The following is a 23,334-nucleotide window of genomic DNA, read 5'->3' on the forward strand; positions in this document are numbered from 1 at the left end:
AAGGTTTTCAGTAGAGGTACTTAATTTGTGCTCTTTGGCTTTTCCAAATTTGTTTATATCTCAAAGCTACCTATGTTTCAGCATTCACAGAAGAGCAAATCTTTCAATGACATTAAAGCCACATAATTTTAACTTAAATATTCTCAATAAGGGAAGTCTTTTCTAAAATTTATGCAGATCATATATGAAGGAAAGACCAGCACCTCCTCTGAAAATTGGTATTATTTATAATGCTTTAAAACTAAGAATAAAAATTAAGCATCAGGAAAATAATCTCTCTTCAGGATTATAGCCTAAAGTCAAATGTCATTTTGAATTTTGTGAGAAGTTTCCCTGTTTGTGGACTGTTAATTCTCTTAATCTGAAAAATAGAATGCCCCTTTCTGTATTCTCTTGCAAATTTTGTCTCAGATCAGAATACTTTCAGCTCTAGGCCAAAATTACTGAGATGAAGGATGGTGGAGACATACTGATTCAGATACAGCCAAGGATCTCTTATGCATAACAGTCAGCTCTGATCATCCTCAGTCAAGGCTAAGGACACAGAATCAAAGGCCAAGTTGCTTGTATTAAATTAGAAGCATTGTGATTTATGCATGAGTGAACTGTTATGTGAAGACCTGGATACTTTGCTGTATCAAACTAACTGGGGAGGGAAAGAAACAGTCTATAGATTGACACATCTTTTTTAGTAAAATTTTTCTCATGCTACTCACAACTCTCAAGATTTTACTGCCTTGTATTTTTGAGAATAGGAATTTGAAAGTAATGTTTTGCTTCAGTAGATTAGTGTTGTTTGGCATTTTTATATTTTGAAGTAGTAATGAGAACCACAAAATCATCGTTCTCATGAAAGCTGTCACAACTTGTTTCCTTACATTTCATTATCTTCTTTTCTTTCAAGTCTTTTCCTTCTCTACCATTTTCAACAAAGCAGGGGAAATAACTCACTCTCAGAAGACAGGAAAAATCAGCAAGTTGTGATGCCCTTTTCTTCCAATACCTTTGAGGCTCACAAACCAGCTCATATAGATGGATCACTTAAAAACAACCAACAGAAGTCTACAAGAAAATTCACATTTCTATCTGATAAGGACGACTTAAGTACCTCTAACCCCCTTTATAAGGAAAAGATAGGTCAAATATCTACACATTCAGACATTTCCTTGAGAACAGATTTTGAAGACCCATTTTTAGTGCAAACACAAGTCAAGAGTCAGTCCCTGAGGGGCCCAAGAGAAAAGATTGAGAGGATGTGGAACCAGCCAGTCAGCTTACCTAGAAGATGCATGCGGAAGGTTCCAAACAAACCAGAAAGCATAGATCTGATGCACTGGCAGAACACCAGGCAAAGAGCTGAAAATGAAGGCCCTGGAACCTATTCCAACAAGAATGGTAGTAACAATCCATTGTTTACAACTGAAAATACAGATCTGACAGAGAGAGAAGAAATAAGGCAAGGAGACACACTGGCTATAAAAGAAACAGAACAGTTGAAATCTCTAGCTTCAGACTCTTCATTTTCCTCTTCTTGGTCTCACTTATCTTTCTCCACTTTGCCAACTATTTCAAGAACTGTGGAACTCAAATCAGAGACTGATGTCATCCTTTCTCCTGCTGACTGCTCCTTGGAACTTTCTCCTCCAAGGCCTTGCAGTTCAAATTCTTCAGTCTTTAAGAGACAGACACTCCCTTGTATGTTGGATATTGAAACCAAAAGGAACATTTTTGAAAATCTTTCCCATCCACCTAACATCTCTCCCTCCTCTCAATCTGTTCCTTCTCCTCCTCCTCTTCCTCCTCCTCCTCCTCCTGGTCCTCCTCTTGTCCTAACCCCCTTTTCTCTTTCCTTTCCTCCTCCTCCTCCTCCTCCTCCTTCTAATCCTCCTCCTCTTCCACCTCTTCCACTTTGTATTCCTACTGTTTCTTCCCCTGATTCTTTTTCTCTACCTCCCTTTCCTCCTCTTCCTCCACCACCTCCTCCTCTTCCATGTCTGCAGCCACCTTCAGCTTCAGTTCTGTCAACAGAGGGTATTTGTATACCAGATATTAAGTGCACTACAAATATAACTCCTGCCAAGGAAATTAAATCTGCTACAAACCAGCTATCAACATCAAAATCGGTGTGTAATGCAGACCCTCAAAAAGAACCAAAAGGCATACTCAAACATATTAAAAACTTAGCAGAACTTGAAAAGTCAATAGCTAACATGTATAGTCAAATACAAAAGAACTGTCCACCCACAAACATCTCAAAACTTCAAACTTCTTGCCCTTCAGAGATAACAAATATGGAAATCACATCTGAACAAAACCAGGAGAATTCAAACAATACTGTGGAGGGAATTGAAAAACAATCTCCCAGTCAATCTACTGCACTGTAATGCTGAGTTTCCTATTTTAACTGGGAATCTTTTGTTGATCATATCTTCAAGTTGAACATCAAATTTGAACATCAAAGAAGATCCACTGTTTTACCCCAAATTCAATACAATGCTGTTTTTTCCATATTTTTAATTTAAAAGATTATTAACTTCATCACTACTCATATAGTAGATTTACCTTAATTTTCTTAACTACAAAGTAGCATTATTTGTCCTACATTTATTTAAAAAGTAAGTAATTTTAATCTGTTTTTGATGGGGAGATACTGGCATGAAAGTTAGATACCCAACCTCAACAAAAAGGATTGTTTATCATGTTGATGCTTTTATTTTACTTTTTGATCATAGTTTCACATGAATGTTTCAGGAAAAAGGTAACCTGTTACAAATAAGCTAAACGTGATAACATATATTCTGGGTTTTTTTGTTTTGTTTTGTTTTCCTTAAGCCTATGTATTTGGTAGGAAGAAGTACTTCCAAAGTAAAATTCTATGTACCTAGAAATGTAGAGGATGACAGACACAAGGTGTTTCAAAATAAACCCCAGGTGCTATAATACGTAGTCATCTGTTTTCTTTTAAGAACATCCTTTACTCTGGCTTGCTTTTGTCTTACTAGTATGCTCATAAATTTGATAACTCTTACTTTTTTCAATTGCTGTCTTATTTATTTCTCATTGTGCATTCCCTTCTCTTCTTTATAATGCAAATAAATCTTGAGATGTTGACTTTTGTACGACATTTTTCATTGTTCCCACAAATGTTTAAAGTGCTATTTAATTTTGCTGTGTCACATTATTATATCATCTCTTTAATTATAATTTTAAAATATTCTCCTTCAAAGAAAATATTTATGTCCAGTTTAATAAATGAAATAATATTAACTTTAATACAAAATCAAGAGGTATTATATTTAGTGAACTGTCACCAGTTTTATTTAGGCCTTTGCTTGTTTTCAGCAAGAAGATAAATCTTATTCTATGGAAAGATAGTTCTATAATTATAATAATTATTAGTATCTTAGAGCTCAATTTGTTAAATTCCTAAAACATTAGCTAAACTTAGGACATTCTTCCTAATTTCTTCATGATATTTACACTTTCACTGAGTGTATTTTAGCTCAATTATATATTTATACATGCATATGCATATTATTGTATACAATGATATATATGCATGTTTGCATATGTGTATATAATGTATAGTATGTGACCATCAAGTAATTGGTTTGTTTTTCCCATGAAACATGTGCAATGAATTTCATTTACTGGAAATCCCTATTTTGAATAGAAGTATAATTATTTGTTTAGCACTGGAGTTTTAATATTTTAGAAGATATGTCTGACCAGAGAAAGGTACATTTGCAAATTAGCTCTATATGTATGTTCCAGGAAATAGCAGAATTGCAAATAAGCTATGATTGTTACCATAAAAGTTAAGCTTGATAGTTAATTGTTTAAGTATATTCACATAGTTTGAGGGACCTCCATTGTGCTATCTCAGAGATTTCTTCAGCTCTGATATTATTTGACATTTCTTCAGGAATTTGATCTGGCATTCCTAATTAACAAGATAAGATTTTTTTAAAAATCTGTTGTAAGTTTAATTATTTTCATTAGCCCATCTGCTTCAGATTCTTTTCATCCAAAACAAGAGTAATTTCTTGCTTGGGGTTCTTGAACATGATTTTTTTCTCTCTTTCACTGAAAAACTTCAGTTGGAGTTTTTGTTGGCAGCTGGTCATATGCATGAGAACTTGTGCTATTTGGCGGACTCTGACAAGGTATTATTCACAATTGTGTGAGCCTTTAATGTGAGTGTGTGTACTTTTAAGCTAATTTCTACCAACTTCTTACAAATGTGAAACTCAGAATTCCTTGATAATGAAATTTATAACTAGTGACCAATGAAATTTTATATGAAATTCAAATAATAATTTTAATAATAATAATAATTGTAAGTACCTAAGCCTTATTAAATTATTACTTTGCCTTTTTCTATAGAACTTTAATATTTGTATAATCTAAATTTTTATTAATATTTTATATTTTTACATGAAGCATTTATTTTGTTTTGTACTTAATAGTCTTTCATTGACACATTGCATTTGGAGTTCCCTGAGTTCCTCATAAATATTAATTAAAATATCTTCTGTAATATGAGACCTATAAATATTGAGTATACAAATACAAATGTTCTTCTTCTCCTCAATACCTAATCTCTACAACCTGACAGTCTCTAGAAAAGGAACATTCTTCTTTATTTATTGAGATCAAATTAACACACAAGAAACCATTAGATATCTTATTTAAAATACATAGACAGGATTATCATACATTTGTTCTTACTGTTAAAAATAAATGTAGGGGCTGGGATTGTGGCTTAGTGGTAGAGTACTTGCCTAGCATGTGTGAGTCACTAGATTCAATTCTCAGCACTGAATATAAATAAATGAATAAAAAATAAAGATCTATCAACATCTAAAATTTTTTAAATTAAAAAATAAATGTAATAAATATCATTGAATATAAGCTACACTAAAATGTATCAATATTATATTACTAATTTTATAACTATCAATAGTCATGGTTTGAAAACATACAGGTAATTATAAATATTGATCCTGTTATGTAACACTTTTAAATATATTTCTTCATTTGCGCTAAACCAAGCAATATTAGTAACTAAAAAAAGATTAATGATAACAGTATTTTTCTATTTCTCATATTTATGGAAAATATTGATAATGAATAGAAATTGAAATATCTAGAAAATAGTTTCCTTTTGTGTGATGTACATGGCTCATTTGTCATTATTAAAACCAGAATATGAGTTTTCTCTAATTCATTTCTAATAGAAATTAAATAGAAATTGAAAATGTCTAAATTTTTAAAAGCATTAGAAGGATGATCATTCCTATAAATGTTGGGAGAAACATAGGTACTGTATAAAATGTACCATAAAACTCTTTAAAAAATAGGTTTAAGTAGGATTATATTAACTTTATTACCAAAAATTTCAGCAAGTTGTGTTAACAACTTAAGATGCTTTCAGAAAAATAGATGTATCTGTCTTATGAAGACATTGGATTTTTTTAAAAAATATTTTACAGAGGTTGTTTTGTTGGATTTACTAATAAATTTTCACTATAGTAGTATATTAATTTCATATAGCATGATCAACAGCATCAGTTTAATACTTTAAGTTAACTGTTTAATTCATAATAAATATAAATTTCTCACAGTGACATTCACATTAGATATGATATGATCTTTTTTCTCTCTCAAGTATGGTCAAATATTTCACCAACTTGTAGTCCATGTACTTAATTAAGATTTATGTTATATTGAATATTTGGCTATTGTATATTTAATGTTTTTATTTTATTTCTAATGATGTAATTCACCCTCAAAGGGTAGTTAATATTTTTACTCATTAGTCTTAGAACTAAGTTGACATAAACAAAAAAATATATCTTTCCATCATTTGGAAGATGATAGTCTAGTTATAGAGGTAATTTTTCATCTTGTGTCCACTGCCATTCTTCATATAAGAAACATATCTTTTTCCAAATGACTATTTTATATAGATCGAGACTTGTATAGGACAGAGATATATTAGATTATTGTTATCCCAATTGATCACGACAGAGTCAAAGTGTGTATTGTTATACACTATTTAGATAAAATAGTCTTTGTATGTTCTGTTGTTCATACCAAATGAGGGTCTGGGGTGATAACTGATTTTAGTAATTCAGGCATGAAACTGGTCTTGTCCATGCCACAAAATACATTTCCCAGTGAGACAGGTATTAGTAAAAGTTATCTTTTTATTTCAGTCAGATTCTTTTTAATGGCCCTTATCTATAATTTTCTCTAATCTGAAAATCTGGGTGTTTAATTCTGCTTTCTTTATTTCTGCCTTTCAGGAGAGGTTATGCACCAGAGGTAAGGGATTTATGGTATTATATCAAGATTCCTGAGAGATCATTTGTGTAATAGGCAGGACTAATGTACATTGTTCTGAAGCAAGATTATTATTCTTCAATTCAACCAAAACCTGTAAATATACTTTTCTATTTATTTTCTTTCATACATATTGCTTCTTTTCTTTGGGGTTTTAAGACTATGATTCAATGGATAAACAAATATATTTTCAAGGATAAATTTCTTTTGTCCTGAATTACAGTTACTCAGTACTGTCATACTCCTCTAAATTCTTCTTTCTAATACCATAATCTAACTTAGAAATTGTGGGATTGCTTAAACTTTGGTTTGATTACCAATCTAAAGTTTTATCACTATATTGGAGTGGAGTTTGACTTCTTAAATAGTTAAATAAGTACATAACCTAAATGACTTATACTTTAGATTGCTAAATCCTAGATTATGTAGAAATCAAGTTGAATGCTTATATGAACAGCAGTTATACTATGTAACAGATATCATCAGCATTTTTAACTAAAACTTCCCTTCCCTTTAAATGAGCACCATAACTGGATTAACTCAATAACAATTGTATTAAGGAATGTCTACCCTTCAAATAAAGAGTTGCCTTATTGCCCATGTCTGGCAGATGTTTCATTGATGAAATTATCTCCCAGGATCTCTTATTCGCCTTTCCAGTGCTTTCTTTAAGATATGTTACACAACTATGAAACCCCTAAGATTTGATAATCCTAAATTTGAACTTTATGTCTTGTTCTCATCTGGTTAAAGTCTAAATTATCATGAAACTAACCAACAGAGATTTTAATTAGTCTCTTAAATCAGTATGAGTGAAAGAGGGAAGAGGTAGGAAGAAATCCACTCCACACCCCCAAATCTGGGAAAGAAAGATTTCCCTATTTACAAAAGACTTTGTGGAAAAAAATGCTTTAGTACAAGCCATCCACTTTGATAAGCAGGAGAAGGAATGAGGACCTTGTCTTGAATATGATCTCAAATACCTTACAACCATATCATTCCTTGTGTTCTACTGCTCTTCCCAATGAATCTGATTATGTTTAACATGACTGGAAAGAAAAAGAGGAGGGATGATTTAAAACAAAGCTCTTGTTAAAAATAATTATGTCACACTTAAGTGCTCTTTGAACATACAACTCTTTGAACTATGAAACTTAAAACAAAAATCCTTGTAGATTCTTTTTTATTAAGGTTATTAAATTTGGTGTTAATTTAAACAATTATGAAATTAAACAAATGAATCCTTTTTTACTTAATGTTCCAATATAGAGAATTAGCCAAAATATTATTTGATGTTTTTGATGACTGCCACATAAATAATGAATCATAATCCCAAAGTAACCAGTTTTTATCTGTCGCCTTTTTTCCCTTCTCTTCTCAACCATAATCTGTCTTTTCCATCTGAATTATTTTGTAAATCTTTTTCTTTTAATTTCTTTGGCAGCAACAACAACTGCTGAGGCCTTCTCTTCTTAAACCAGAGGTATCAATTTTCACTTTCTTTTCAACCTTACTAACCCTTCACAATATATTTATGTGACTTTAAAATTTTTATGTTCATCTTACATGTAGACAAAGTGTGGGTGGCTGCTAGTGTGGTATAATTCTACAAATGAGAGAAAAGCTACCTTTGAATTGAAATACACAAACAAGTCACTTCCCTACTGCTGGATGGTGACCCAAATCCCTATGTGTAGCTTGTAGAAATTAGGCAAATAATTGTCTTTACTCTTATTAAAAATAAACCATCATTGAATGAAGCAATTCATGAATCTGATCGGTAGTAACTTGTCTGAGTATATAGCGATTCATCAGATCCATTCCTGAAGTCAGACCTAGGTTAGTCAAAATCTAAAAGAATGCTAACATCTGTCCTGATTCAAAATACTGCTTTTCAGCACATGTGTATTGCACAGTGTCTGTGATTTTTTTTTCCTGCAATGTGAAAGATTTTCAATGTCATATGATAAATGCACAGTATTCATATATATTTAGTATGTCTACATACTGCCAAAATTAAAAATAATGTAGGGCTAGTTTAAAATATTTATTTTCTTTGTGATATATTCAGTTTTTTATAAGCTCCATCTATAAATATTTTATTCCTTTTCCTTAAGAACAGAATCCTACCTTTTCTAAAAAAGGCATTTATTGCTTACAATTTACTTCCTGGAGATTGAGTGGCAAGGATATCCAGGTTTTACAAGATTTTTAACAAAAATTTCCATGAAGAGAAGACTTCCTAGAACATTGAATCAGAAAACTCAAGGTCAAAATCCAAATGCCAATATTAACTGTAAAACCCTTGTATGATATGCATCCTCCTGAACATCAATTTCATATTCTAAAACCTGTTAGCAGTAATGTCCAATAGATAAAGATCTAGTTCAGCAATTGGAATGTAGCAGGATAAAATTCAGTAAATGATAGTTAAAATAGTTGTTTTGGTTTGCATAGGTATGTTTATAATAATAAAATCTAAATGAACTTTATTTTCTCTGATCAGTAACAAAAATATGATAAAATTAAATGTTTGATCTACCCATAAAATCAGTTTTTAGTATGTTATTTTGCATGATTTTCTAAAATTTAGTATTTACCAACTAAGGGAATGCCAAAAGAGACTGCATGGTACAATAAAGAGGAGCAGCATTCCATTGACTGTTTAGGTCAATTCAGCGCTCTTCCCAGTCACTGGGTAGTTAATCTATTTCTTCTCTCTTTCTTTTTCTATGTCTCTCCTCCCACCTTTTTTGTTGCAGTACTAGGGATTAAACCCAGTGACATGATAATACTACTATTACACCTACTACATTTTTAGTGCTTTTTAATTTTTATTTTGAGACAGGGTCTTGCTAAGTTGCCCAGTCTGTAGTTATACTTGGGATCCTCTTAACCTCAGTCTTCAAACTCACTGGTGTTAACAGTGTGCACCACAGTGCGCAGCACTCTATTTCTACGTTTTTGAAGGGATGTTTCTCTGCTCTTCATTCATGAGCAGTATAAGCATCCAACAGGCATACTTCAAGTCAATCTTTTCTGTTAATTTTTATCCCCTCTTTCCCAGCAAAGTCACTGCAGAGTGACTGAGTCAAGACTCAAGACTCCCCCTGAGTGTCCTGGGCTCCTTTGCCAGTCCTGTCTCTCCTTTATTACATTGTCAAAGTAATTGATGCTGCTTATATATAATGTAGTTGGGAAGAGCTGAACCTTATTCTCTCTCTAGGAAAAAACTACATGTCCGTATTAAAATTCTACTTTAAAACCATTTGAAAGTCTTTTCTTAGTCTCTGTTTGTTATATTAAACACACATTGATCAAGAAGTGTAAATGTATTAGTTCTGAGATTTGTTTCATTTTAAAAGAATGAAACTGTTACATTATTAGATGACTCAAAAATCTAAGCTTACCATTGTGTTACCATTATCTTTTTAAAAATTATTTAGTGTGAACAACTTAAATCTAAACTATAACTTTGTTTTAATTTCTTACTGGTCTTTCTTACCCCCATGCCATGCTCTGCTTCTTATTTTCTGTTGTTTCAATAAATCTTAATGCTACAAAGAAGTGCAAATCCTTCCTTATGGTTAGGTATTAAGAATGTATGCACATATCCACCAGCTCTCCAGAAGTTCCTTCATGACATCACCCAGACATTGATTTCCATTCTCCTAACTAAACTACTCAAGTGGCTTATAGCACACACATTAGTTTGTTTTTTTAATATACAAGTTGAATAATACAGTATGTTTCATTCCTTCATGACCTCTTTTGCTCATCATTCTGTTGGAGAGATGCACCTGTGGGTGTGTGATGTAGTGTATTTAGTTAATGGACTTCATTAGTTCCAATATTTTGCAATCATTTATAATGTATTTTGGTGCACAAATGTACATATTACTCTTGGGTATATAATTATAAATAGAATTCATTTGAAAAATAGATGCATGTATTTGATTTACTATTACTGACAAACGTTTTCCCAAGGGTCTTACCAATTTATCATCTCTCCATAATTGTAGGAGGGTCCCAGTTACTCCATGTTCCTCCCAACACATGGTATTTCTATTATTACTGTTTTTAATTTTAGTAATTTTCATGGGCAAACTGATCTCATTTTAACATCATAATTGAATATCTCTGCAATTGGTTCAAAATGTAAACTATAAAGTTATTAGGTAGCATATTAGTATAGCAGAAAAGTTGCAAACTTAAATAACTATAGGAACCAGAGAATGCAGTTTATAGATGCAAAAATAAAGGCAGGTGCCAGATTTAAGATGATAATGGGTATAGTTGTAAATAGTATGGTTGGGTATGATGCAGTAACCAAGAGAGAATATGCTTGCTGGAAGTTATAGTACTACCACCTATATCTTTGACATGTAGAAATATAGGCTTACTTCTGCCATCTTGCTGTTTTTCAAGAGAAAACAAAACCCCATTTTGAGGGGGGAGTGGTACTGGGGATTGAACTCGGGGGCACTCGACCACTGAGTCACATCCTCAGCCCTGTTTTTTATTTTATTTAGAGACAGGGTCTCGCTGGGTTGCTTAACACCTCACTCTTTCTGAGATTGTCTTTGAACTCTAGATCCTCCTGTCTCAGCCTCCTGAGCTGCTGGGATTACAGGTGTGTGCCACCACTCCCAGCAAAAATCCATATTTTTGATGGCATTCTCTAAGGGTTGGTGGCAACTAATTCAATATTTTTAATGATTTTGGCCAATCTTAGCATAACTAAAAGTCATTATCTGTACTTACCTGCAGGTTATAAATTTCCACACTTCCTAAATAATATATTTCTGCCATCAGAGAAGTACAATTTTTCCTCACTCATTACTATGCCTGTATTAACAAAATTAATTTTTAGGAATACCATATAATCTTAAATAAATATCAACCCATTTTCCTGTGGATAGCTATGCTTTTTTCCTCTTATTCTATTACAAATTTAATTTGGTTAGCCGTTGATTCACATGTTAAAAAAAAATTATAAAGGCAAATATAAGGAAATTGCATTTAACACTTAATAGTTATTGAAAATTATTTTAATAAGTAATCCTCAGAAAAAAATATTTCTTTAAGAACATAGTTTGAAAACAATTGGTATTATCTGGCATTTAGAGGTAGAAACATTGATAGGATCCCTTTGTTTAAATAAGACCTTTGCTAGGTACAGTGGTGCATACCTGCAATTCTAGTTACTCATTCAGGAAGCTGAGACAAGAGGATGGCAAGATGAGGCCCACTTGGGCAATTTAGCAGGACCCTGTCTCAAAACAATAAAAAAATTAAAAAGTCTTAAATCCAGAATTAGCATTAAGTATCTTAAAATGTAAACAGCCTTGGGAGACATCACTCATTAACTCAGATACTTATTAGTGTATAAATTATTATTATTATCAGAAAATTTTAGATAAAGAGTTTAAATGAATGGAAGAATAGTGGGTACCAGAAAACCATTGGTAAAAAGATGAAAGCATGATAATGTATAATGATAATGTATAATTTTCATCAATGTTTAAGTTTATTAATAATGTAATTCATGATAGTTAATTTTAACTGCCTATTTGTAGTTTTAAAAGTCATCCAGGAATAAGTGAAACTACTCATTTGAAAATTTTAACAGATTTTTAATTAGAAAAAATTATGTCCCCTTCCCTTAAGTAAAGTCTAATAATATAATCTTATTTTTTGTAAAGTACTTGCATCCAGAAGACAAACAAAAAAAGGAATATGCTAAAGTAACACTTTTAATTATAGTTATTTTGGCAGGAGTATTTTCAGAATCATCAAATTCTAGGTGTGGAAATCTTACTTTGAGCTGAAATGTGATAAGAACTTGTTTTCAAATGTAATTTCTCTTTTTGAACAATAGGAGTTATCCATGGAGTCTGGAATTGATCCTGGCCAGGAATATGGACAAGATTATTACAGTTATGAGCATGGGTACATCTTCAGATTTTTTATTCAGAATATTAGATAATATTTACAAATAATAGGAAGCCATTTATTGATTATTTTACTAGTATTTGTTTCAAAGTCATTTCATTAATTTTATATTTAAAAATGAGTAATGTATCTGACTTTGATTCCAATCAAATTTTAACCATTTTTATATTTGACATATATTGTAATTCTAGAAATGTTTTTAAATTATTCATATTTATCTAAATTAGAAATGAAACTCAAACATATTTGCTCAATTCCTGAATTCACCTTTACTTTCGTATGATATGTTTAACCCCTTTTAAACCCGTCTGGGTAAAGTTTTGCTCACAAATGATTAAGAAATGGAAAACATATTTAGGAATCCAATAATAAATATTTCAAAACTTATTTCTACACATGTACACTTCACTGCTTAAACAAATGTAGAAGAAGAATGTAAATCCCATTGTTGACCACCATGTTTGAAGTGAACCTTTACTATAAATATGAAGACTTTATGTTCTGAATTAGCTATTACACTTTTGAACGGAACCTATTTTGTGTCCTAAATTCTTCAGTTAATTAAGGAGCATTATGGCTTTTTTTTTTTTTTTTTTCTCATTCTAGTCTCTCAAAACTTATATCTGAAATAACTCAACTCTCTTTATTGTTATTCCAGGGTACCATTATGGCAAAAATCTTTGGTCATCAGGTAGTAGTTCTTACCCTATAGTTTTGTAGCTAATTTTAAAGGAGCCTAGTAGATGCTGTATAAATATCTGTAGACTGAATGATGAAGAAAAAGAAGAAAACAGAGATCATGGTAGATCCTACACACACCACAGAAAAAAACATTTAAGGTTTTAAGTTTCTTTTGTAGGTATGAAATGCCTCAATATGGAAGTCGACGTCGATTGTTACCACCTGCTGGTCAGGAGGAATATGGTGAGGTGGTTGGTGAAGCTGAGGAGGAATACGAGGAGGAAGAGGTAATTCCCATAATTCCATTATATGGGATGATATTAAAAGAGCAACATTTTAATCCTATTTGACTAACAGTATATAAATATTTCCATCTTTAAGAAATGCTATTTATTTTCTACTTGTTTTCCATAGAAGTTTAATAATGCTGGTCATTTCATTGCTTTATCTGTAGAGGGAAATTAATTTTAATAGTTTAATCTGTTCCCTTCCATAAAATGTTAAACATCTGGAAAAAGCTACAATAATTTTTTGTTTTCTAAAATTGTAAATGTTGCTCCATGAATATAATATATAATCAAATATATAACATAAAATCAAATATATTTAAAAATTATACAATACAATGGATACTTTTGTTCCTATACTGTCTAGCATATATAAAAATCATGAAAAACAGTCTCCATCTTTCAAGCATTGGACAAGGATAAAAATATTTATACTTACATATTTGAGGAAATTATGTAACAATACTTAAATTAGCATGAATCATTTTTATCAAATTCTTTTTCTAAAATATTAAATTGGCAGATTTAGCCCCTCTCTCTCAATAATGATCAACAAATGAATGGCAGGATAGGTCTAACCTGTTCAAAATTTAAGAAGATAGTCAATTTTTATGCAAACTTTTAGATAAACTGGCAAATTTTCATGACCTTAAAAGACTCTTTATAGACGTTAGCTAAAGGGAGACACACAAAGCTCTTTGCCAAAATCTAGAGCTAGGAAAGGAAGGAGATACTTCCTATTTCTTTCTTGATCTAAGATACAAAAAACTTTGAATAAAAAAATAAAAATCACTAGTTTTTGTAGATAACCAAGAGTAAAATAGTTTACTCACACTGAATCTACCTCTATCTACATGTTGTAGAGAATTTTGTGATGCTTTCTGAAACCTTGTTATATTACTTGAGTAAAGTTATCAGCCTGCATATTCATTTCTACTTAATTTATATGTGGGACAAGATCATACCATAGCTATCCCCACACTGATACTTCAATTGCATTCTCACAATTTCCAGGAAAAGCCAAAGAAAATTACAAAACCAAAAGTTGAAATTAGAGAGCCTAGTGAGGAGGAGGAGGAAGTGGTAGTAACTATTGAGAAGCCGCCTCCAGTGGAGCCCACATACACAACATGGAAGAGGGCCAGGATATTCCCCATGATCTTTAAGAAAGTCAGAGGACTAGCTGATAAAAGAGGTGTCATTGACCTTGAGGGTGAAGAGTGGCAAAGACGCCTGGAGGAAGAGGATAAGGATTATCTGAAACTAACTCTAGACCAAGATGAAGCAACAGAAAGCACTGTAGAATCAGAGGAGGAATCCTCCAGCGATTATACTGAGTACAGTGAAGAAGAATCTGAGTTCAGTGAGTCTGAGACCACAGAAGAGGAATCTGAGTCAGAGACACCCTCTGAGGAGGAGAGTTCCACTGAAGAATCAGAAGAATCTGAATCCACAGAGTCAGAAGGAGAAAAAGCTAGAAAAAACATAGTGCTCGCAAGAAGAAAGCCCATTGTGGAGGACATCAAGGAAGTCAAAGGCAGAAGAGAGGAGCCACCTAAGGAGCAAGAAGAACCCACAATAGAAGAAGAAGAGGAACACCCAGGAGGAGAACATGACCTGGCCCCTGTGCATGAATCTGCAGACCTTGAAGCTCAGGATGTCCCTGAGGAGGGCAGTGCAGAATCCGCTTCTGTAGAAGGAGGTGTAGAAAGTGAAGAGGAATCAGAATTAGGCAGTAGTAGTAGTAGTAGTAGTAGTGAAAGTCAGTCTGGAGGTCCTTGGGGCTTTCAGGTACCAGACTATGACAGAAGCAAGAAGGCACACCAAAGGAAGTCTCCAGGAGCAAACTCTGAAGGCTACAACACAGCCCTCTAAAAAGAGATCACAGTAGGTGGGAATTTTGCAGTGATGAATACTCCTGTGTGCAGTGCCTTCTGTGTGTTCTCTGAAATGACTCTTGAAGGGGAGTTAATTGGAAATGATTTTTATGTGATTTAAGATCAGAAACTTGCCAGAAAAGTAACACACTATATCCAAACAGATTTGTATATTAGAATATGTTAGATTAAAACAGACTAATCTTTCCTATACTAGTAAATAGAAACACATGTAATCAGCTGGTCAATGCTTACTATTTTTCAGCAAGATTTTTATTATTCAATATGACATTATGTATTGTCAGCAATACCTCTCTGTTGGAATGAATTTCATATATAGATAAATGTAGATTGATACATAGTCTGTTGGAATGGATCAGATAGCTAGATGGAAAGATAGGTGATAGATAATGTAATACATCAGTTTTGCAAAACCTAAGAAGAGCTTGAACAATAGGATCATGACTAGACTGCTTTTGTAAATATTTTCATTTTTCCTGACAAAGGTATTTTCAAAGATATCACAAACATATTCAAATAAGTTTACAGCTGCCACTTTCAAATCTTAGAAGTTAAGTAAGAAAAAAATACTAAAAATCAAAAGTTAATACCATTATTCTGAACTGGATTGTTTAAAACCTATTGTAAAAGTCATAATATTTTTTATCTGAGCAAGGAGACACAATGATTTTGAAATAGACATACTCAGTGCCAGGTATGATAGTTCACCTAGTCCAAAAATGTAATAATACTTCTTTGAGAAAAAAATAGAATACAGTTCAACCTTTGTCCCTTGAACTTTCTAATGTTAATTGGAAAGAGAAAATGATTGGTGAAAACTTCCATTGTGTTTTAGTTGCTTACAAAAGGAAAGTTTAGAATAGTTTTCAGTTTTACTATTAAATAATTTGTGTACTAATACTAAATAAATTATGCAACCTGGGAATATATTTTCTAAGTTAGCAACAATCTGAATGGGATGACCCAGAAAACTAGAACATTTCAAGTGAATGAATGCATTAAACATACAAAAATTTTGTTTAACAGCAGTGAATAAATTAGCAACTTTGTATTTAAAGAGTATCTTTCAAATACGTGAATAGAAACTTTAACGTGAACTGAATAATCTACTGTTGTTCATTGCTTCCAATTTAACTTTCCTGAATAGTTAGGCAACTCCAAACCAATGGATTAGTTCCTACATTAAATATAAATAACATAGTTTTCTTTTCATGTAGAATAGCAATTTAAGAGAATGTGTTTCCTGGAATGTCTGCTTCCTAGCTTAGCAACACTTTATTCAAATATATTGTTGTAAAGCCAATAAAAAATTTGTGAAAATAAACTGATGTGAATAAAGAGTTGCTAACTTGTACCCCTCTTGTCTTATTTACATTTGATAGTTTTTTAAATATCTTTTTTTTTTTTTTAAATTTCACAGGCATTGTGTTCTTTGACTCTTTAGTTCCTTTGATAATGACTAACACTGTTTTTTTCCCCCCTTTTATTTTGTCAGTGGGCAAGAAAGAAAATGATCAAATTAGTTGTTGATCGAGAATATGAAACTAGCTCAACTGGAGAAGACAGTGCTCCGGAATGTCAGAGAAACCGTCTTCACAATGCTAATATCCACAGTAATATCAATGGCAATATATATATTGCACAGAATGGATCTGTGGTGAGAACCCGCCGTGCCTGTCTCACTGATAACTTGAAAGTTACTTCCCCTGTTCGTCCAGGGAGGCACTTTAAGAAATTAGACAAGTTGGCAGTGACACATGAGGAGAATGTACCTCTGAACACATTGTCGAGGGGGCCATTTTCTACTGAGAAAATGAACAAAAGACCAACGCTGGTTACATTTGCGCCTTGCCCTGTGGTGACTGACGGTACAGCAGCAAAGCCATTGGGGAGTAGGCTGAAAAGCACAGTGGAACAAGAGTCCATGGTTGACAATAAGAACATCAAGGAGATTGTGGAATTCCATAGTGACCACACACAGTCAGATGATGAAGAGCTTTGGATGGGTCCCTGGAACAACCTCCATATACCAATGACAAAACTGTGACTGAGTTTTTAAAAGTTATTTTAATTTTTACTTCAGTTTTTAATGAAATGTGCTTTTTATTGTCACTGAGAAAACAATGTATGGGATTTATATCATGCACACAAGCTATAACTTTGAACACTATGCTTTAAAATTAAAAAACAGACAGATTTGCACTCACATTTGTATCAATTAGTTGTTTTTCCCAGATCTTTTTGGACAGAATCAATTCACTAAATAACACATCATTTTAAACATTTAGCTATTTTGGGGGTTTTGAATTATTTTTCATTTTAATAAACACAATTTACTAAGTAATCATTCACATTTTGTTACTTAACATAGATTGTGCTTCATTTATAGCTTCACAGAACATTTTTCAGTACACATAATTTTATTTTCTATAGGCAAATGGGGAAAAATATTAGAGGATTTTTATAGGTAACAGGTTTATATAATTGTTGTCTATATTATCCTGATTTTTTAAAATGAAAGATAGTAGTAAAGGTGGGACTAACCTGTAAATTATTTTGAATCATGAGTTTACTTTTCTTATTATCCATTTTAAAATTTTACAGATTTTTACACACACATACACACACACCCACACACCTTTGAAGGAACGTGGAACAATTAAGGTCATATCTTTTTTAAGAACTTCATTTACAATTTTACCTGCTTCCCACTACAAACAAATTATCCATATTACACACTGTAGATAATTTCATTTAGCTACTTGAAATTAATAATTGGAGCAACAAAACAATCTCTCACCCTCAGTGAAAGCTCACTGAGAAGGGTCAATGGTCAAATAGGCAATATTGCACCTAGAACCACAGTTTCATTGTGGAAGTCGGACATGAATATTTTGTGAACCCAGCAAAAAAGAATTTTACAGAGTCACAAATTTGTATAATATGTGAAATGCCTACAAAGGCTATAAATCTGTAACTTCAAAGATATTATTATATTTAACTTCTCCAAGTTTCAATATATTTATAGATTGTTTTGATGCACATATTTATGTTCCTATTGTTCAGAGTCAGAAAATGATTGCCTGGGCATTTTTCTTTTTAAATCAAAGAACAGTTTGTTCATTTTTCACCACTGAACAAAGCACAGTGTTTTACCACTAATAGAAACTACAATGAATTATTCTTTTAGAAAAACTTGCCTTGTATGTTGCGTACCCTCCAGATGTAGAAAGAATGAAACAATATAGTTTAAGAGAATTCAGAATTCTATTGACTATGACTTAGTATGATAGAGATTTAGCTCACCTCAAATTTTGCACAGTATTGACCAATTCCAGATTTCATTCACATTGCTTCGTGCATGCTTAATATATGGTTGAAGGATTGAATAACACATTATTATTTATACCCCCTTACATTTTTCACACCTTAAAACACTTTATTATAATGCTATTTCCTTATTTCCAAAGTGTGCCAACATATATTACTAGTATGTGTTCATTTCAGATTTTCAAAAATATTTGAAATCAGACATAGTAACATCTCATTTATCTAATTTGATTGGAAATCAATGCATTTTTATACCCTTGTTGGAAAAACTATCATCATTAATACAAGCTTGTTAGAAATATAGAATCATGCCCATACCCCCCAGGTCTATCCAACAAGAATCTGCATCTTCACAAGATCCTAAGGTGATTTGAATATACATTAAATTTTGTGAATCAATGATCTGTATATTGAACTCTAGGGCTTACTGAATAAAGCCCTAAAACAATTATTTTTACTATAAAATCATTTATATAAAAGTTAGATTAAGCATATCTTATTTCCCTGTGAGCCCAGTCAGATCACTGATTATAATTTAGTATTTTTTTGATGTTCCAAGGTATTCTCATCCAGTATTCCATAATAATCTCTGTGCATACAGCCTAATGTATTTTTCCTGCAATTTTTTTGACTATAAAATTTAACTCATTACTATACCTCTCTCAAAAATTTTATTTCAGTTGCAGCTTCTAATATTCTGGTGGGAGAGTTTTTTGTTTGTTTGTTTGTTTGCTTATTGTTATTAAAAATCATCAAGACTGATATGGGGATAAGGTATGTGGATTTGGGCAACAGCTGTGTGATTCTCAGAAGTGTTCTTTGATCACTGTTGCAATCTGGACAATGTTCTGGAAATATGTTGGCAGAAGACTAATATCCTGACATATGAGATGCCATTGTATTTTCTGGCACACTTTTTACAAGGAAATATGCAAATATTATAAGCTATTTATCATAAATATTTCAGTACTTTTGAAATTATCATTTTAGTAAAATTGATCATGAAGTTAATTTATACATTATTGGAGATAGTATAAAGATAAGCGGTATTTATGTAGATCAACTAATTAAAATATTTGGGCAGTATTCTGGGGGGAAAGAATAGAGGGCAGCAAAATTAATACTAACTAAATAAATCTGGACCAATTGAATAGTTACTTTGATAAAACTTTCACTATTTTATAAATCCTTGACTCAGGATTAAAATTGTGGAACACAGGGGAAATTCCCGAGTATGTTTAATCTTAAGAATACTTCATATGAATGACCTTTCTATGTAAATATTTATAAAGAAATTTATGGTTATTTTTCCTAGAACGGTGCAGGAATTCATTTTTGTTCTTAATCAGCACCAGCTTTCAATAATGAAAAATAAATAGCAGATAATCACTGATACAATGAGAGTATACTGATATAAGAACAATATTGCTAAAACCACTGATTTCAGGAGGTCTTGTGGGCATTAAGGGACAGGTGAGCTAGAAGGAGTATATCTGATCAAGGTGACACAGTCATTTGTCATACAATAACCATGAAGTCACATTTGCTGACCTTTGTTTCTACACTTATCTTTTCTATTAATTAAAGACCCTGACAGTTTTCATGGAATTGCAACTATAGGTTGGCCAAAAGCATCTTTTTTGAACATGTGAAAAAAGATTGCCTTGAATTTTATATGTGATATGTCACTCATGTTATTAAACCAAATTGTAACAGGGACATTAAAACATATTACTTACCATAAGTAGGTTCTTCCAAATGGTCAAGGTAGTTACTATTAAAGAATTGTTAATAACATTTATGTATTAGGTAGAGTCAGAAATAGTTGAATATTGATTCTTGAAGGAAGATACTATTTTTCTTCTTTTTCCATAATTCTTGCTTTTTCTCTTGTTCTGCTTCATTCACCGTCTGCACTTTATACCATAAGTGGGTCTTATGTACCACTTCAATTAACTAGTAAAATAGGCAGAAAGTGCTAATAATCTATTCTCAGGGCAGATGCCTATAGGTGCCTGCAAATAACACAGCGATAAGGCTGAGGGATAGGTTCAAAATAGTATTGAGGACCTCTATTTTTTATGGAGAGTTTCCCCCTATATTCAAATGATAAGTGGATTTGTTTTACTTTTTTCTTGTGTTTTTGCATTAATTGGCCTAGATCTTTATAATCACAATCTTTACTTTTAGACTGGTACTTTTTTCATTATAACCTATTTTAAATTTATGGTAAGTTAAGCACATGTATGAAAGATTTGAAGGTTGGCCATAGTTTGAAAAATTATTAGCATACCACTGCTTCCCCAATTTCTTTATCCAAACACCCATGCTTCCTTAACAAATATTATGTTACTGTATGAAGAATCTGGATTAGAAAGTTTAAGTTAAAAATGCATTGTTATACATTACACAATGTTTCAAAAATAAATTTGCATTTGAAAAAAATGATTCCTCATTATTGTGTCAGATGGATAAAAGAAGTAACTATTTTCCCATTTAAGTGGTTAGTATTTCAGTTTCACAATAAAAAGAAAAGACTTCTCTGCAAATTATTGTATTATGATGTTTAGAAGTGTATTTTAAAGCTCCTAACCATTTCATTTCACTCATGTGCTTATGCTACAAGTTCTGTAGAGTGAGAATGTGTTTTCTAACACACTGCTTACTTATTCATAGTAACATTTTATAATCATGTAAACACTGAGTATCTGCATACATTCTGTCAATTATGTTTACAGAAGTGATAAATGACAGCAAAAATGTATTAAGCATAATCAACATGAAGCTACAATATATATCTTTTAACGTGGTTGAATTCAATATTTCAAAGATCCATAATTAATATACCTCTCTCTCCATATATATATGTATATCTGTATTTGTATCCATCTATCCATCTATCCACATATCTGTCCATCTGAATGTGATCTTCCTTTCCTGGACACACGCAGCTCTAACTTCCTAATGCTGGTAATATAATAATTTCAACTGTCTTTTATCACAAATAATCTGAAACACCTTATCTTAAGCATCTTAAACCATCTTAAACAAAGAGAATTTTTGCCACTTTATATTTTATTCTACCTATAATAGAACAGAATTTTATTTATCCATGTATTTCCAGTGGGCAGCACACCTCCTTGAATAAACTTAACAAAAATACTTTAGTAAATAGAGTGAATAAGTTCCCACCCTATCATTTTATAATATATACCATTGTGTCAACCATTTTACCATTTATCTCATTGGAAAATGGCAATATAGACATCCCCCTAAGTTAAGAAATAAAATCAGATATTAAATCTAAACTTATTTTTCCAGTTCTTTGATGGTATAAATGAAGTAAAAAGGTTACAAATTTGCCTTGTATTCTTTTTCACAGATTTGCCCACATACTTGTATTTTACCTTCTTAGTGGCCAATGTAAATTTCATTTGACCTATTCCACATAGTAGATAATTTAAGTTATGAGAAAATATAGTTTTTCTTCTATGGGACTAATAATAGTATATGCCTTTAAAGAGAAATAAAAGGAAACTTTTTTTTTTTCCTTCTTCAGAGTTGGGCCTCTGCTCAATTTAAAATGAGAAAAGCACTGTTAAAGAGTACCTTAAGAAGCTAGGCTACAAGAAAGATTGTTTCTGAGCCTTGTATCTGTGATCCAGGGAAGTGCTTAGACATCTGTCATCTGATATGTCACATTTCAATGTAAATACCTTAAATATACCTTTAAAGTAGATTGTAGGTTGTGGTGGTGCATACCTACAATCCCAGTGGTTCAGGAGGCTGGTGAAGGAGGGTTCCAAGTTCAAAGACAGCCACAGCAACTTAGTGAGGCCCTATGCAACTTGAGATTCTGTGTCAAAATAAAAATAAAAAGGGCTTGGATATGTCTCAGCTGTTTAAGCAGATATCTTAAGAGATAAGATATTTATCAAAATCTAGCCTATGTTGAGATGTTCTTTCTCCCCTAATTGCAACAGCATCATTTGCATAAATGATAGAGGAGTTTTGGAAATGTCAAACTCTATGACTGTATGAACTTACCCCATTTACCTTTTATGCCTTATCAGATTACTTTGCCTTGACATATCCTACAAGGAATTCAAAATTCTCTAATCTTAACAAAAATATCATTTATAGTACATTGAGGGGAAATAAAGAAGGAATTTTAGCTGCCTTAAATATATATGAATGATAAAAACCAAAATTCACTTACATTTAAATTACTTTAGTAATACATTAAATTCATGAATATAATATATTAATCTCACTGGGGACAGTGGTGCACGCCTGTAGTCCCAGCGACTCCGGAGGTTGAGGCAGGAGGATCCTGAGTTCAAAGACAACCTCAGGAAAGGTGAGGCGCTAAGCAACTCAGTGAGACCATGTCTCTAAATAAAATACAAAATAGGGCTGGAGATGAGGCAAAGTGGTTGAGTGACCCTAAGATCAATCCCTAGTACCAAAAAAAAAAAAAAAAAAAAAAAAGAATATTAATCTTAAAATGTTATTTTTATGTGCTTACATATTTTAATTGTACTATTTCCATGTAAGATACTGCATTTTTTTCAGAGGTACATATATTGATTCAGATAAAATTAAGAAAAAAACCTGTTTTAGTTAGGGGAACCTAAAATTATGTATTTCAGATGCCACAAAGGTATGATTTTAAAAGTAAGATATGCATACTAAATGCCTTTTTAAATTAATTTAAAAGACTTACTTATACTAGTTTGTATAATTGGGATATAATTCTCCTAACTTACCTGGTTAGTAATAAGTATAGCCTAGAAATGAGTATCTAAATAGGATTATTCAGTTAATACCATATT

The 23,334-nt window shown here is 32.0% G+C and overlaps 1 protein-coding gene across 1 annotated transcript in view; it reads left to right on the forward strand.

Moving 5' to 3' along the window:
• Positions 1–15,146, forward strand: part of PCDH15 (protocadherin related 15) — a gene marked incomplete at its 3' end in the record, with an annotated part of 922,351 nt that extends 907,205 nt beyond the window's left edge. The window contains exons 32-33 of the mRNA XM_079136109.1: positions 13,163–13,271; positions 14,286–15,146. Of these exons, the coding sequence (XP_078992235.1) occupies positions 13,163–13,271; positions 14,286–15,146 (970 nt within the window). The remainder of the gene's footprint in view (positions 1–13,162; positions 13,272–14,285) is intronic.
• Between the last annotated feature and the right edge of the window lie 8,188 nt (positions 15,147–23,334).

The sequence above is a fragment of the Sciurus vulgaris genome (genome assembly GCF_902686455.1).
Source record: "Sciurus vulgaris genome assembly, chromosome: 4".
Lineage (NCBI taxonomy): Eukaryota > Metazoa > Chordata > Mammalia > Rodentia > Sciuridae > Sciurus > Sciurus vulgaris.